The sequence below is a fragment of the Ambystoma mexicanum genome, chromosome 5q (genome assembly GCF_040938575.1).
Source record: "Ambystoma mexicanum isolate Mex_15411 chromosome 5q, UKY_AmexF1_1, whole genome shotgun sequence".
In the NCBI taxonomy this organism is placed as follows: domain Eukaryota; kingdom Metazoa; phylum Chordata; class Amphibia; order Caudata; family Ambystomatidae; genus Ambystoma; species Ambystoma mexicanum.
The window spans coordinates 92,051,566-92,069,886 of NC_090933.1; the positions used below are offsets into that span (position 1 = coordinate 92,051,566).

Genomic DNA, 18,321 nt, shown 5'->3' on the forward strand with positions numbered 1-18,321 from the left:
TTCAAGCTTGATCTTATCCATGATTTCTTGCACAGAACTTGAAGCTGGTTTTAACCATTTTTCACTTATGTCATGGATTCTGTAATATAACTGTCTTGGAGTTTCACCATTACGCAGTCGGGATTCACGCAACCTGGTCCGGTAGGCTTCTTCGTCCACTCCCATCCTTTCCAGAATGGTCTTTTTGATCTCTGCAAGTATTGCGTCACCCGCAGGGTTGGCCACCTGATAGGCCCCTTGCATGGGTCCTGTCAAGAGGGGAGCAATGAAATGGCCCCATTTGTCCACTGGCCACTGTGAATTTTGGGCAACTCTTTAGAAATTTGTGAAAAAGTACCCTGGATCATCTCCTGGCTGAAACTTCTGCAACACGTTGGTAGGGGCTATGGAAGCAGCCCTGGTAGCGGTCATCGTCTCTGTGATCTGTATGATGGCATATTGGGTTGCTGCCTGCAGTTGCAGCGCCTGCTGCAAAGCCTGTCTGTCGGTCTGGGCTTGATGCGACTGAACCTGCATTGCTTGCTGGAGTTGTTGCTGTCCATCTGTGAGGACTTTGATGATTGCCTCCATGGCGTTTTCTTAATCCCACCGCTGCCACAAAACTTGTGATGGACCACTCTGGCAGGCAATTGATGTAACCAAAAGATAGTCTTTATTGACTTTTAGCAAACAGAAAAAAATTAAGTAAAAAAAAATGAGAGAGAAAAAAAATAGATTTTCAAGTAAGGCTTCTGACTTCGCCTTGTTTACAGCAAATCTTAAAGTCCTTGGACTCTTCCTTGGGGAATAAGGTGAAAACCTGGGTTTAATCTTCGTAGGCCCAGCGGTAGTTGCTTCCTGTCTCTTCGCCTCCCATACGGTTCTGCAAAAAACAGGAGAATTCCCCGTTAGTCCTTCTTCACTGCCTGGGTTATATAGGGGCTGGTTCACTCTGGCCCAATCAATGCCCTTTACACAGTGAAGTCTTGAAAAAAAAAACAAGCCCCGCCCCCTTCCTTCCTTCCTTCCTGCTGGTCGCCATGATGCTCTCCATCCATGCGCCTCGAGGGACGGACTGAGGTAAGTACTGGGGTTTGGGTTATTTTCTGCCTCTTTTGAATGACTTTTGTTGTTGTGCGGAGTTTCAGCCCGTTTTGGCACTTTCCGTTCGTATAATGATCCATATGGCTTCTCCGCCCTTCCCTGAGCCGTGACTGTGCTACGGCGTGTTGTCCGTATCACCCCCGGAGCTCCTCTTCCCCGCTGAGTACAGTGTATGCGTTGGCCGCCGCGTCTCTCCATGTTTGCCGTTGCTGTGCTTCCACAAACATTGCCGGCTCGCGAAATCACCTCTTTGTCACGCGAGTAAACGTTCGGAGCGGATGAGTCTTTTGATACCTGCAGCACGCTGCCGGCTTGAACGACCTCGCTGATTGCCGATAGGGCTTCGTCCGTGGCCAAGTCGGCACCCCACCATGAGGGTTCATTGACCCCCTTCTCCGACCTGCTTGCCTCGTGTACTTCGTCTGACCTGCCTTCCCAGAGCCCCTCGGGCCGCTCCTCGAAGACCAAACCATTATATATATATATCCCTCTTGATGAACCATCACAAATAGATGGAGAAACACGGGTCGAGGGAAAGAGGGAAGAATTATGTAATGAGAGAAAACTATTATGACATGAGCATAATACAAAAGGACTAAAGAGCTTAAAGCAAAAGGACTAATAAGCTTTGTATGCATAACATTCATATGAAAAGTGAAGAAAACACTCAGCCATTGATGAACAACTACATGTGAATTTAACAATGAAACAATGAATAAAAAATGTAACTAATGTATAACTGCAAAGATAACCTTCAATTAATTAAAATTGGAGCGCAAAACCAAGGATGCTCAAGCTTTCTTTTGTTCAGAGTTACAATGATCTAGCTCTATGCAATTGCTTTCAGTGGCTAGCTGGGTGTTCCTGGATAGTGGTGAAGTCCTGGGTTTTGGCAAATGACACACAAGGAGTAAACGTCGAGATTCGAGATTCCTGTCTAGTGGGAGGGTTACTAGGTCTCACAATACAATAGGCAGATATGGGAGGAACACCTAGATTGAGATTCCTGCCTAGTGGGAGAAAGACCTAGGTCTCACAATACAGTAGGCAGGTATGGGAGAACACACCTAGATTTGAGATTCCTATACAGTGGGACAAAGGCCTAGGCTTCACAATACAATAGGCAGGTATGGGAGAACACACCTAGAATTGAGATTCCCATTTAGTGGGAGAAAAGCATAGCTTTCACAATACAATAGGCAGGTATGGGAGAAAACACCTAGATTTGAGATTCCTGTACATTGGGAGAAAGGCCTAGCTTTCACAATACAATAGGCATGTATTGTATTGTTTATTTGTATAGCGCCTATACACAGGCAAGTGTTTCAAAGCGCTCAAGGAGGGTGGGGAATAGGGGGAAAAAACAAGTCGCTCACAGCCCTTGCATTTCTGAGACGGTAAGTCTGTGCAATTAAGGGGGTGAAGACAAGGTAGAACAGACAGACGATCTTCAGGCACGGTGCGTACAAATCGTGCAAGTGCACAGAAGGCCACAGGGAGGAGGAGGATCAAGTGCACCTGGTCAGTTGAGACTTCGGTAAGTGCAGAGAGAACCACTCTCTTGGGTTATTTCACAAGTGCAGTGAGTGTGGGTGGGGTGTAGGGCCCAGGGGCAAGTGCGAAAGGGGACTGATGGGGGTGCCGGGGACCTGTGGGACTCTCAGGTAGACGAGGCGGCCAGTCAGCAAGCTGTAAGGAAGAGTAGGGAGAAAGGGAAAGAACAGAGAACTAGGTTAGCAAGGTAGAGGGAAAAAGAAGGAAGAGGAGAAGAGGAAGGTCTTGAGGAGTTTCTGGAATTTAAGGAGATCCGGCTCAAGATGGAGGGTGGCAGGGAGGCTGTTCCAGAAGGAGGCACCTGCTGAGGATAAGGATCTCCCTCCAAACCTATGCTTGGTGAAACGGCTCACTCGCAGAAGGTCGGAAGTAGATGAGCAGAGAGCTTATGAGGGATGTAGGTAGGCAGCGTTGCAGGTAGGGAGGTCCCAGGCCCCAGAAAGCCTTGTGAACAATGCAGGGGGTCTTGTATTTGATCCTTGCATCCACGGGGAGCCAGTGAAGGGATTTCAGCGCCAGATAGATGCAGTCCCTGGTCTTGAGGCCAAGGGTAAGTCTTGCGGTTCTGTTCTGGATGAGTTGCAGAGGGCACAGGGCAGAAGAAGGGAGGTTGAGGCAGAGGCTGTTGCAATAGTCCAGCCTAGAGAGAACCAGGGCTCTGGAGACAGTGAGCCGCTGGGGGGAAGTGAGAAAAGGCAGAGTACCTCTGGGGAGGTGTAGCTGATAGACATTTTAGATATGTCCAATATGTGAGAGGAGAAGGAGAGAGTGCAGTCAAAGATGACCTCAAGGATTCTTGCCTCGCAGGTGGGTGCGGGCGCAGGGCCAAGGGAGGCCGGCCAGAGTGAAAGTGGGAAAGAGGGAGCAGGGGTCCCAATGTGAACGATCTCAGTCTTACTGGTGTTGAAGCAGAGGTCGTTTGCAGCACACCATGACTGAATAGCGGACAGACAGTCAGATATGAGCGAAGAGGAGGAGGCGGCAGAGGTTAGCCTGAAAGATAGTTGCATGTCATCTGCATAGTACTGGAAGTTAAAGGTGAAAGAGGCAATACACATGTACAAGGGAAGCCATATAGACGTTGAAGAACCAGGGGGATAGGTTAGATCTCTGGGGAATGCCACAGGTTGAGAGAGTGATAATCCAGTGAAAGGTTCCGAGTTCCACCTGGGATGGGCGGTTGGAGAGGAAGGAGGTTAACCATGCCAGAGCCTGACCAGTGATTCCCAGGGTGTCACGGAGACGTGCAATCAGGATGTTGTAGTTAACCGTATCGAAGGCTGTGGAGAGGTCAAGGAGGATAAGGATAGAGGGGGTGTTAGTCTCAAGATTTGAGAGCTGGTCTTCATGGGTGTTCAGAAGAGCAGTTCCCGTGCCTCTGCATACTCTAAGTCGGATTGATGGTAATGGAAGCAACCAACAGATTCAGTGTGGAGGGGCAGCTGAGAGATAGCCAGTTTCTCCAGGAGTTTGCCCAGGAAAGGAGTGATGGAGATAGGGCGGTAGTTTGCCGGAATGGAAGGGTCGGCAGAGGGTTTTTTGAGCAGAGGGTGCACAAGGGAGTTCTTAAGGGCAGTTGGGAAAACTCCAGTGGAAAAAGAGAGATTGCAGAGATCAGCCAAGGCTTGGACGAGGGAGTCGATATTGTCTTTAATGGTTTTGGAGGGGCAGTGGTCCACCTGTTTGGATGAAGCCTTCATTGATCGGACTTGTCTGATGACCTCATCCGGTGTGACGGGTGAGAGAGAGAGAAGATAGGGTAAGTGGAGGTGGGGGAGCATGGGAGGCTCCGGTGTTGGTGTATGCTGTGGTGCTGAAGAGAGGATGGAAAGGATGTCTTGGGTTTTTGTGGTGAAGTGTATAGCCAGGGCCGAGCAAAGGTCCTGTGTGGGTGTGACAGAAGGAGAGGCTGCTGCAGGTTTGGCCAGTTCCTTGCAGACTTTGAAAAGTTTTGCCGTGTTGTTTGAAGCCGCAGAGATGTGGGCTTGAATAAAGACTCTTTTCTTGGTGTGGATGCAGAGTCGATAAGGCCTTTGAAGGAGGCGGCAGGCCAGTTTGTCAGATGGTTCGCCCGACGCATTCCATTTTGGCTCAGCTGCCCTACACTTATGTTTAAGGACAGCTAGGTCGGAGTCATACCAAGAGTTGCACTTTTTGGAAGGCTTCAGTCGGACCCTCATGACATGTGAGAACACAACTAGATTTGAGATTCCTGTACAGTAGGAGAAAGGCCTAGGTTGCACAATACAATAGGCAGGTATGGGAGAACACATATCAAATGTTTCTGTCATCCCAGTCAATGCTACTTATTCTATGCACCTCAGAAGGATGAAAGCCTAAGTGGACACTGACACAGTAAGTACCTGTGCCCACCCGCAACTGATACAACATAAGATACATAGATCTCAGGAGAAAGTGCTTATTTGATTGAGCAATTACATCAGCCACACATACCTGGGCAGAGGTTCGGGATATGTGACATCTAGAGCTGCTGCTTTTATGGTCCCATTTTGAAGAGCTTCCACCAAAGCATCCTGATCAACAACCTTCCCTGTTGTAAAAGCAAAGTTTTAATTGATAAATGTTATAGAAATAAGATAGCACTTGTTTTGTGAGATCTTGATAAAAATGCTTAAGCCAGAGCACAGAAAAACCCACACATTTCCCAAGGTTACACTCTTGGCCCATCATGAAAGTGGAACAGATGTAGCTGACAGCTATATAGGGTTTCAGTAACAATTGTCTCTACCTTGCTTAGTCATCCTTTACTGTTCTGGTCTCTTCATAGCTTCCTCAGATTTTCTAAAATTCTCTATCCTCCAAGTGTCTCTGTTCCCTGCACGATCATATGTGTGTCAGGCTCTCTGTATCTTTGTTCCTTGCATCCACCATTTTCACGTTTCCTCATCTGTGTTTTATGCACAATCGTCCGTCTTTCACACAGGGACTTTAGTCTTTTCCAGAACTTTAATCCTAGATAATTGGGGACGAGCAAGTGACTTCACAATCTATATAGCCGATTCTTCTGTGTATTCTACGACCAGCAGCACAACACTAACGCCAAGTCCCCAGTTATTTCTGAAACACTGCTCGTTGGCCAGTTGTTGTATTAGAGTAACAAGCTAATAACTAGCTAATAACAAGCTAATAACTAAGAGCAACTACCAGTGATCACGTTCCTCACTATGTCACCTGGTTTCCTATTCACATTCAAGCTCACAATCTGAGCACTCGTTCAAACAATAGCAAGTTCTTAGTCAATGCATCTAAGGGTTCACTTTTGACAATATTGTGAATGAGCTCTGAATTATGTGCAAGAGACCCTTTCTTCTAATGTCATTAGAAGCCCAGGATCTCACCTGGCCCTTTGCCATTCCCAGAGAACCAAAGCTAGCCAACTGTGCATAATGGATCTTAAAGTCTCGCACCATGTATACCGTGAAATCAAGTTAAGAAGTGTTCTTTAAAATGTTTGGTGTAGTATTAATCCAGAACATTCACTGCAGCAGGAGAAGATGGTATATTTTGGTATTGAAACTAGACTTTCATGTGCTTTGAAGACAAGCCAATGTATCAGGCTTGATTCTGAACTTTTCAGTATTTTTATTTGTGATCCCCACCCCCACTTAAAGTTACTAAGTACATTTGTACCAATCCCTGTGTAATTTCCATCCCTCGCTGGCGATTGTTGGTCAGTACCTAAAACGGAGGGTCGGAACCTGGCACTTATTTTTGTGCCCCAGCACTTATTGTCTCAGACTCATTTTTATTATGAAGTGGTGATAGTCAGTGCATCCATAAACCAAAATGTAGTCCAAAACATCTGAACAGCCAAGGGTTGCAGACCTCTGATCTAGATAATCCTATGACTTTTGAATATCAGGCTTAGATTAGAACAGTTTTAGAATGAGTTGAGAAGAACGGATAGTTCTCACAAAAAACAAAGTTGTTTGATATCATATTAATCCTAATATGATCATTACTGTATTTTAAGCTCTACTGGAAGTGCATAAACAATGCACAAAACCTCCATACCGAACTATCATAGCAGGGACTTACCGTCAATTGCAAAGGTCTAAAAGTTGGGGCTCTCCAGATGTTTTAACTACGACTCCCATGGTCCCTCAATATTGACTATATTTGTTATGGCTGATGGTAATTGAAGTTTGAGCCAATGATTGCAAGCTCCTAGTGTACTCAAACCATTAGACTATAGATCCTATTTTATAACCAGTAGTGCATAACACATCAATGTTATCACAGACTGAGGGATCAGAGGAATCGAAACTATCAAGTAGGTTGTACCTTTGGTGTCATACAAAACACAGGTGTGGAAGTAAGGCCTTGAGGGAGTGGCTTTAACAGAACAGGTGTATGTGTCATTCTAACAGTGCAGAGGATCAATGGAAGCACAAGCAAGAGAGAGTGATGTGCACTCCCTCCTAGTCTAAACAGGTCCATGGTCCCGAGTCCAAGTATGCTTGTCTAAAGCAATTTGTGGTCAGGGTCCAGAACAATTCTTTGGAGTGTTGTGCAAATGTTGGCCCTCCTTTGCGGCTTGGTGTCCAGAAGACAGTCAATTTCTTCTCTGCATGTCCCCGGCAGATGTTTAGGCTGCAGTCACTAGTGAACACAGACAGGAGTTCCAGTTCAACAAATAACCATTTTCAGCAAAGGTTGCTAAACTGATCATGCAATGTTTTGCCCTATGTAACGGGTCAGAAGTACAGGTCTGACACAGTGGTGGCATGCTTGTTTGCAAATAAGTTTATTAGAAAAGAAAAGGAAAAACCTATCTTGCCCTATTTCTATGAGGGGTTGTTCTGCCTCAACAAAACACTAAAGATTGTGTCAGGACGAGATGCAAAGTAAAATGTCCACTATCCTGTGTCCAAACTATTTCCGTCCCTTACGCTAAACTAACTAAGGAAAACGTGGGTGTCTCTTGATCTTGTGGGAGGGTTCTCACGTTCTGGATACAGACTGATAAAGTTACTTTCTTGATGCAAAAACACAATTAGTGGCTCTTTAAACACAGTTCCTAAGCATCAAGGGGGGAGTCTCTTCCCGTGTTCTTCTCTTTAATTCATGAAACATAGTGTTAAGTCTTGTTCACTATCCTGCCAGACTTAACTGTATACCTTTTAAATAAACATATTTCCCAGGTATCAAGGGATTAAGTTCCTTCCCCTTGTTCTTTCTCCAGCTCAAAGATTGTAGCGTCAAGTCTGGTGCACTATCTTGCCAGACTTGACTATATATCTTGGAGTTCCAAGAATGTCTCTTTCTTGTAGTGGGTTCTCAACCCCTTTGTTCAGCTTCTTGCATCTTTCTTTCTCTCTTATTGGCGTCCCAGGTCCTGCTGGGTTGTCTTGGGGTCTCCCCAACTGATGCTGTATCTTCTTTCTCTATTGTGTGGGTCCCTAATGCTTTTCTCTTCTCTCTGGCTCTCTCCGACTTGCTCTGGGTGTCAGCCCCTTGACTGGGGATTCCTTTGATCCTGTATGGGTCCTCAACCTGTGTATATTGCCTCTGTGGAGGTCGCCCATCCTCATATGGGTGCCAGACCCTGCTGTGCTGTGTTTGTGGGTACTCTCCCTTTGCTTCATTCAATGTTCAACTGAACAGACCTGGTGTACTCTCCTGCCAGGTACTGTTCCACATAGGATATTTTTATAACATTTGTTCCTGCTTCTACAGTTTCCTCCTTATCCCTTTCTGTCTGTCTGGATATTATTTGCGGGTTCTTTACCCCTGTTTTGCTCAATGTCCCCCTGAACCGATCTGGTGTACTCTCCTGCCAGGTACTGTTCCTCATAGAATACTTTGTAACATTTTTTCTAGCTTCTACAGTTTGTTCGTTACCCCTTTCTGCTCCTCTGGATATTGGCAAGTGTTTTTTACCCTAATTCAGTGCCCTCTATGTCCCACCAACCAGCCCAACCTCTTCCCTACTTTAGGTAAATGCTGTTGCAGTCTTCAGTCTGTCCTGGGAGTGGCGCTGGGCTTCTACACTGCTTCGGTATTCGGCATCCTGCTCTCTGCAGTTCTGCAGCAACACGCTATCTCTCACTTCTTAAGCTGCACGTCTCTCTTGTGCTTTGGCTTCGCCGGATGGATTTCATCTCTCACCGTCACCGGACAGGTTCCTTCTCCCCGGAACCTCTGGAGTCACTCGCCCGGTCTCGGGAGCATCTCCTTCTCTTTCTCTTGGGTATCTCGCCTCAGAACCGTTTTCTGGTTCTTCACTCTTCCAGGTCTGGCTCGACCATTTACAAAGTCCTTCCTTTTTTTTTTATGGCCGGAGGGGATTTTAGCAGGCTGTACCGCGTATTTTGGTTTTGTGGTGGTCTTTTCCCTCCTTGCCTGATCTTCTTCATGTCATTGATGCCGTATGCACTCCATGTGGGTACGTAACCCTCTTCTTCATCCCAGTATGATCTGTGTGAATGGCATCCTCTACTCTATAGAGACATATTGAGGTGTGGGGAACTACAGGGAACAGAGTGGGGTAAAAGGATAGAGGGGACAGAGGTGAAGGTTGTGAATACTGCGTTCTCCCAATGCAATCGTCACTGGCCCCATGGAGAATTTTCCTCCCCATGAAATCTACCCACTGAGTACCACTCCCAGGGGGACTATCGGGTAGCAGCTTCACCTTCCTTGCCTCATGGGAAGGGGCTTCTCCCATGAAAGCAGTGATAATATCCTGCGATTATTCACACTTGTAAATCCTCTATCTTTCCAACCTTTCCTTAGCAATAGGGGTACTAGTACCAGACATTTTCAAAGAGGCTGTGATACACCCTTTATTTAAAAAATCCAATATGTATTGAGCTGAATTGAATAATTACCGGACAGTGTCTCAGACCCCAAGTCTGCCGAAATAACTAGAGCGCATAGTTGTCAAGACTTGATGGTCGTGTAGGCGATGATACCTCTGTCCCCAAGTTCCACCCGAGCAAACAATCAATATACTGCTCGAGCAGCCCTTGAGGCCACAGGTGGTGAATGTAGTCAGCCGGAACCAGGAATGCCGGAAGATGTCCCCCCGACCACTGTAAGGCAAACACGCGGGTTAGATAACAAATACACCCTGTACACAATCCTTAATGTTTATCTACAAGGGAGCTTATCCTGAGTGGTTGTTTGGAAACCAGTGTTGATGTGGGGTGTTTGTCTGAGGGAGCCGGCAGGGTTGATGACAAGGTAGCAGCCTGGCAATGCACTTGAAGGATGGAATCCCCACCTGATACGGAACCTGGTACTGTGAGCCAAACAATATGGCACGTGATCCAAAGAGCAGAGTCTAAACCAAGGGGCAATCCAATTGCAGTCCAGGAGGAAAGCCGAGGTCGTGTCCAGGGGGAGCGGTTCAAGACAAGGTACCAAACAAGGGAAATCCAAGAAGCAGTCCGTGGGAGGAGCCGAGGTCAAAGCCAGAAAGAAGCAGGTCCGGGCGAGGTACAAAAGGGGAAGCGGGTCGGAATCCAAGGGCAAAATCCAAGATCAAGAAAAGCAGCGTCAAGTCCGTAGTCCGTAGTCCAACCAAGATCAGCTGTGAAGCGCGGATGGGAGTTCGCACGTCGCTTTTGAACGCTCGCTCCAGTGACCATGTGACCCACACACGTGATCGTGATCGGACGCTCCTGCGATCACGTGGCTCACACACGTGATTGGCGCACACGCGATTGGACGCGTGGAGGAAGAGCGTCCAAGCGCCGGCAGCGGAGACGCGGAATGCCCGTGGCGCGTCTCCACGGCAACCGCCAATGCAGAAATGGAGAGCGAGGCATAAACCAGCGCCGCTGAGTTCGGCCAGCCCCTTGTCGGCAAACCTGAAGGTGAGGATGTGCAATGGTGCGTGTGGAGACTTGCTGTGCTCTATGTCTCTGCCGTGTATTGATGGAATTACGGGGTGCAACAGGAGGGCTTGTGGATGTGGATGGGGGCGTGACAGAGCCCCCCCTCAAAGGCCCACGACCCCGTGGGCTTGAAGGGTACTCCCTGTGGAATCGAGCCACCAACAACGGAGCATGGACGTCAGGAGACGGGACCCAGGACCGTTCCTCAGGACCATAGCCCAACCAGTCTACCAGGTACTGCAACTGCCCTCTAACAATCCGGGACCCCAAAATAGCGCTAACCTCATAATCCTCCTGGGAGACCAGTGGAACAGGACCGGGAGTGGGCGTCATGCGAGTGGCATCGAGGCAGGGTTTGAGAAGGGACGTGTGAAAAACAGGGTGCAGTCTCCATGAAGCGGGGACAGCGAGTCGGTAAGCTACCGGGTTCAGGACCTTGAAGACCCTATATGGGCCGACGAAACGGGGTAGTAGTTTACGTGAACCCGGTATGCGTAGGTGACGCGTAGACAACCACACCCGATCGCCCGGTGAGTATGAAGGGGCTACCTTTCTCCTTTTGTTAGCGGCTGTCCGCATCAACTCCTGCGCTTCCCGGAGATGGACAAGGGTTTGGGCGTGTATGGATGCGAGATTCCGGGCACAGTCATACGCCGCAGGAGTCCTGGTCCGTAGTGCGGGGGTATTGGCAAAGTCGGAATCAGAAAAAGGGAGAGTACGTGGATGTTGGCCGTAGAGTGAGTAGAAAGGGGAGAACCCAGTGGTTGAATGCAGGGTGTTGTTGTAAGCAAATTCTGCGTAATGTAGTGAATCAAGCCAGGTGTATTGGAATTGCAAGGCTAAACAACGTAGGTACTGTTCCAAGGCCTGATTTACTCTTTCGGTCTGGCCATCGCTTTCGGGATGGTAGGCCGACGAGAAGCGTGCGTCAATACCCAGTAGTTTGGTAAGGGCCACCCAGAAACGTGACGTGAACTGTGTTCCACGGTCTGACACAATGACACATGGCAGACCGAACAGACAGAAAACAGACCTGAAAAACATCCGGGCCAAGGAAGGAGCGGTGGGGATGCCTTTACATGGTACAAAGCAGGCCATTTTGGTGTACGAGTCCACTACTACCCATACCGTGTCATAACCCCGAATATGTGGTAATTCTGTTATCAAATCCATGGACACCGTATGCCAAGGTCTCGGGAATATGGGTAAGGGCTGTAGTAATCCCAATGGACGGCCTCTCTGTGTTTTGCACTGTGCGCATGTAGAGCAGGTGTTGACATAAGTCTCCACAACTCGTCGCATCGATGGCCACCAGCACCAGCGTTTCAATAATTCCAGGGTTCGTCGCTGACCTGGGTGACCATTGATGAGAGCATTATGGGACCACTCCAAAGCCTGGTTACGAGTATCATTGGTGGGTAGGAATAATTTCCCTTGAACAAAAGGCAAGCCGTCTTGTATGTCAGGATCCCAGTCAGCTAGTATCTGGGGATGTTGTGCAACCCATTGTCGAATAGCAGTCAACATAGGTGGGGGTGGAGTGCAAGCATAAACTACATGGCCTTCGCCTAGAAGCATTTCGGGATACGAAGGAAGGGGTACCCCCCCTGGTGAACGGGACAAGGCGTCAGCTTTTCCATGGATCGCCCCAGGTCTATGCTTGACAAGGAAATCATAGGCAGAAAAGAAGAGATGCCAACGAACCTGTCTACTGTTGACACACTTCAATGACGGTAGGTCCTGTAGGTTTTTGTGGTCAGTGTAGACTGTGGTCTGGTGCTTCGCCCCCAGGAGATGATGTCTCCAGACCAGAAACGCATCTCTGATTGCTAGGAGCTCTTTTTCGGTGACCGTATAGTGTGTCTCGGTCGGTGTGAATTTCCTGGAATGGTAGGCCACCGAGTGTAGTGCTCCGGTGGAGGGACATGGTTGGGACAGGATGGCCCCCAAAGCGAATGAAGAGGCATCTGCTTCTACGACATATGGGAGTTCTGGGTCCGGGTGTTGCAAGACAGGAGCCGTGGTGAACGAGGTTTTGAGGGTATCAAAGGCTACTTGATGTGTAGCGGTCCAGTCAAACAACACTGCGAGACTGGTCAATGTGGTTAGGGGTGCCACAATGGAAGAGAAATTCGCGATGAATCTCCGATAAAAGTTAGCGAACCCCAAGAAAGATTGCAGTTGTTTCACAGTGACAGGGATCGGCCAATCTATGATGGCTTGGACCTTGGACTGGTTCATAGTCAGTCCCCCAGAGGAGATATGAAAACCCAGGAATTCGACTTCGGCTGTGTGAAATAGGCATTTCTCGGGTTTGGCATATAAGGAATGTTTTCTGAGTCGTGTGAGTACTTCTCTAACATGAAGGACATGCTCGGCCATAGTTTGGGAAAAGACTAGTATGTCGTCCAGATATACTACGACATATATGTCCAGAATATCACTGAATATGTCGTTTATGAACCGTTGGAAAGTGGCGGGGGCATTGCAAAGGCCAAAAGGCATCACCATATATACTCATACAACCCCTGACGGGAGCAGAAGGCCGTTTTCCATTCGTCACCAGAGCGCATACGGACCAGATTGTATGCTCCCCGGAGATCCAACTTGGTATATACAGAAGCATTGGTCAGCTTGTCTAGCAAGGTCGATATGAGTGGGAGAGGGTAGCGGTTTTTTATGGTGACCGCATTCAGGCGTCTGTAATCTACACAGGGACGGAGGTCACCCTCCTTCTTCGGAACAAAGAAGATGGGACTAGCCACAGGGGAAGAAGAAGGCCTGATGTGACCTAATTGAAGGGCATGATGTATGTATTCCTTCAGGGCCATTTCTTCTGATGGTGATAGTGAATATATGCGCCCCTTGGGAAGCGTTGCCCCATCGATCAGATCAATGGGACAATCATACGGTCTGTGGGGTGGTAGTACTTCGGCAGAGGCTTTGTCAAAAACCGAATGGAAATTGTGGTATTCCGGGGGTACCCCTGACACAGTGGCTCCCACTGTGTGTGCCCCTTCAGGAGGACTCTCATCCACTATGTGTAGCCCCCCGAGTGCCCTTGCGGGACTGATGAGGACATCGTCTTCCAGTAGGCAAAAATGCTGGCATACCTCGGATTCAAATGAGACCTGACCAGTACCCCAATCGATGAGAGGGTTATGCTTTTTCAACCAGGGAAGGCCCAGGATTATCCCGAACTGTGGTGTTGATATCAGATCAAAGGACAGTTGTTCCTTATGGTTGCCCTGGATGGTCACGTCCATTTGGGCGGTCTGTTGCTTGATCGGACCGGATACGAGGGAGGACCCGTCCACTGTCTGGACTGGTTCGGGATGTATCTTGGTTACCAGTGGAAGGTCCAGTGACTTGGCCAATGATATGTCGATGAAGCAACCGGTAGCTCCTGAATCAATGACGATGTGGACTTCATGTGAACACTCCCTGGCCGGGTGAAGAACCGCTTGAACAGCTACTGGCCTTACTGGACCGAACGAAGGAACCCCGGGGTTATAAACCGAGCTCGCCTTGTCCCCCGTACTCAAGGGCGAGCTTTCTGAAAACCCAAAGCCTTGTTCTTCGGGCGTCGAGGGCACTCCTTGACAAAATGTCCACTGAGGCCACAATAGAAGCATGCATTGTCGGTTCTCCGACGCTCTCTTTCGGTTTGGGTAATAGGGCTTCGTAGACCTCCTATTTGCATGGGTTCACCAGCACCATCTGGGGAAGAGGGCAAGGGTTTTACAGAAAGGCCTGACTCCATCCGGCGTTCGGACTTCCGAGCGTCTACCTGGAGGGCTAGGTCTACCAGATCAGAATAGGTGTCAGGAAGGGAAGGAACAACAGAAAGGGCGTCCTTCATAGTGTTACACAAACCTTTGTAGAACACCACAGCTTTCTTGTTTTCTGGCCATGAGGTTTCAGCCGACAAGTGGTTGAAGTGTGTGATGTATTCTATCAAGGATTGTCTGCCTTGGGATAGCTCTAGCAGCTCCAGGTCCCGGGACTGGGCTTTATACCTGGTGTCAAATATTTTGGCCAACTCACTCACCAGGAGGTCGAAATCATAAAGGGCCGGGTGATCGTTTTCAAGGAAAGGATTAGCCCAAGTAGCGGCAAACCCGGACATATGGGAAAGCAGAAAAGCGGCCTTTGTGGTGGAATCATGAAAGACTAAGGGCCGACAAAGGAAATGAAGCTTACACTGATTGATAAAGGTACGGTATTTTCTGGGGTCCCCCTGGAACTTCTCAGGGGATGCCAAAGGAAACTGGGTGGGCAATACCACGGGAGCAGGTGGCGTGAGGGGTGCCCGGGGTTGGTGGTGCCGGATCCCCAAATTCGGCATCTGGCGGTAAAGGGTTGAGGTTGCTCTGGATGTTGTCTAAGCGATGATGAATCGCGGTTGTGGCAGCCGCCACTTCCGTTCTAAGGGATGCAACAGCTTGCATTAGAGCGGCCACGGGATCCCCGGCAGCGGGTTCCATCGCCTGAACGACCAGAAAGGGCTTCACAGTCTGTCAAGGCTTGATGGCCGTGTAGGCGATGATACCTCTGTCCCCAAGCTCCACCCGAGCAAACAATCAATATACTGCTCGAGCAGCCCTTGAGGCACCAGGTGGTGAATGTCGTCAGCCGGAACCAGGAATGCCGGAAGATGTCCCCCCGACCACTGTAAGGCAAACACGCGGATTAGATAACAAATACACCCTGTACACAATCCTTAATGTTTATCTACAAGGGAGCTTACCCTGAGTGGTTGTTTGGAAACCAGTGTTGATGTGGGGTGTTTGTCTGAGGGAGCCGGCAGGGTTGACGACAAGGTAGCAGCCTGGCAATGCACTTGAAGGATGGAATCACCACCTGATACGGAACCTGGTACTGTGAGCCAAACAATATCACACGTGATCCAAAGAGCAGAGTCTAAACCAAGGGGCAATCCAATTGCAGTCCAGGAGGAAAGCCGAGGTTGTGTCCAGGGGGAGCGGTTCAAGACAAGGTACCAAACAAGGGAAATCCAAGAAGCAGTCCGTGGGAGGAGCCGAGGTCAAAGCCAGAAAGAAGCAGGTCTGGGCGAGGTACAAAAGGGGAAGCGGGTCGGAATCCAAGGGCAAAATCCAAGATCAAGAAAAGCAGCATCAAGTCCGTAGTCCGTAGTCCAACCAAGATGAGCTGTGAAGCGCGGATGGGAGTTCGCGCGTCGCTTTTGAACGCTCGCTCCAGTGACCATGTGACCCACGCACGTGATCGTGATCGGATGCTCCTGCGATCACGTGGCTCACACACGTGATTGGCGCACACGCGATTGGACGCGTGGAGGAAGAGCGTCCAAGCGGCGGCAGCAGATACGCGGAATGCCCGTGGCGCGTCTCCACGGCAACCGCCAATGCAGAAATGGAGAGCGAGGCATAAACCAGCGCCGCTGAGTTCGGCCAGCCCCTTGTCGGCAAACCTGAAGGTGAGGATGTGCAATGGTGCGTGTGGAGACTTGCTGTGCTCTATGTCTCTGCCGTGTATTGATGGAATTACGGGGTGCAACAGGAGGGCTTTTGTATGTGGATGTGGATGGGGGCGTGACAATAGTGCTGCCACTGTTACAGTTTTATGTCCTGGATACTCAGATATGTAATATGTCTTAGGTAGGATTTATACCTCATTTCATTACTGTGATTGTGACCATGACTATGCTTGATAAATTAGAAGTTGAAATGGATAGAGGGGATGCTGGTACATTGACTCTTTTAGATTTGTCTGCAGGGTTTCATATTGTTGACCATCATATTCTACTGACTCGCCTTAAAAATAGGGTATTGGAGGGCAAGTTCTGAAATCCTTTCTAATCAGTTACAATACTCACTTTCACCTCAAGTAAGAAACTGCTCCCTTGTGAAGTTCCTCCCTTTAACATTTATGTGGCACCATTGGCTAATATCCAAAGTCATGGTGTTTTTTTCTAAACTATGCTGATGACACACAGCTTTTGTTATGCTGTCTAGGGACAGAGAGTATTCTGATCATTTCCACACAAACTGCCTGGTGCTGGTCAAAGATTGGATGGATGCCAATCATCTTAAAATCAATCCAAAAAGAACTGAGTCTTGATGGTTAATGCCAGCTGCCAACCATGGACCATACGTTCCAGCTGTATCATTTGCCAAGTGTCCACTGTCTTGGGTGAAAAATGTTGCCTTCCTATTTGATTCACACATATCATTAACACAGTAGATGGTGTTTGCTTCTCAATTATGTTTATTCCAAGCCTAGAAACCTTAACAAACTACTGCCATTCTTTCCCTTAATTACAAAATCATTCATGTCTTTACTTGTTGCCACCTTGATTTTGGCAATAGTGCCTATCTTGGCCTGTCACCGAAAAAGATATCTGGACTTCAGAGTGTGCACAACTTGGCAGCCAGGCTGCTGTTTGGCCTTAAGAACTATGACCATTGATCTCTGGATTTATGCTCATTGCAATGGTTGTCGATTCAAAATGGCCATCTTTAAAATTATGTTACTAAGTATTCCAAACAGAATTATAACATCAAAAGCATCATGAGGTCTCACTGGAAGATACGATTTGTTGACCCTTTACTGAAGAAGTTATTTCAATACTAAAATTCAATGTGGCATGCTGCTTTCTGCTGAGAAAAGAGAGGCTGGTAAACTTTTTTGTTGACACAAAATAAAGGACCACCCCCTTGTTGGAACTATGTGACAAGCATCAACATTTAACTAAGGACCATATATTATCATCCTTTGACAGGCAAAAACATCTTTTTGAAAGACCATGCAACTTGTGACTTTCAATAAGTCATCAGGTGATTAAATATCCTTGTGGCATCTACTAAGGTTGAAGATCTGCCTATAAAGCAAATATTCAACATTAAGACCAAAAACTAGAAGTCATTGGCTGCAAGAAATTTTATGGATTAACAACGCAATATCATGAAGTTCACATTTGTTAATAGACTACGGCCTTGTGGATCAAACTCGGTCAGCTGGTATCCTTCCTGAAAAAATTATGTTTTGATTGCTTTATCTAATTTTGCACCTTAATTAATGACTCAGCATTGCCTCAATTTAGTTATATTTTCTTGCAATGCTGTTATGTGTAATTTATGATGAATCTTACTGACAGCTGTTTATGTTTTGGTCAGTATTTAGTTACTCTTATACAGCAAATTGTGGCTGCTTTAGTTCTTTTTTTTTAAACATTTCTTTTACCATTGTCTGATTAATTATTTGATTTAGTTGCACTTTACCCTCTTGAATTTTGTTATGCTTATACACTTATGGTGAACTATATTATTGCCCAACACTGGGATAGTAACAAGAAATAAGGGTACCTGTTAACCAAACGATCCTCCAGGTAAACAACATAATCATATTAAAAAAATGGATCTTGGTAGTGAGGTTGGATTAACACACTACATCATATTCTCTTAGAAGAATTAATTCAACAATTATATCACAAAATAAAAATCACATGAATACTGTACAAAATCAAATCCTATCTCAAACATCTACTTTTTCCCACCTTTCATACCCACTCGTACCAACACGCATACAATCTTTCACCAATGTTTCTGATACACAAGAAAAATCAACTCCCAATGAAGTCTTCCTTGTCACCCTATACAATATAGTATGTTCTTTCTTGTGCACCCTTATAGACTACGGGCCTCATTACGACCCAGGCGGAATGGGTTTAACGGCACAGGTAAAGGTGCCAGTGCCGTTAAACCCATTACGCCCTATTACGAGGTTCCCTTGCGGGACCCGCTCTGGATGTCTGGTCAGACCAGACGTCCTTTGTGTG

At 47.5% G+C, this 18,321-nt stretch overlaps 1 protein-coding gene across 1 annotated transcript in view; it reads right to left on the reverse strand.

Annotated features, from left to right (window-relative positions):
* Positions 1-18,321, reverse strand: part of LOC138497245 (glyoxylate/hydroxypyruvate reductase B-like) — a 353,458-nt gene that overhangs the window by 75,263 nt on the left and 259,874 nt on the right. Inside the window, exon 4 of the mRNA XM_069620580.1 lies at positions 5,092-5,188. Coding sequence (XP_069476681.1) covers positions 5,092-5,188 — 97 coding nt within the window. The remainder of the gene's footprint in view (positions 1-5,091; positions 5,189-18,321) is intronic.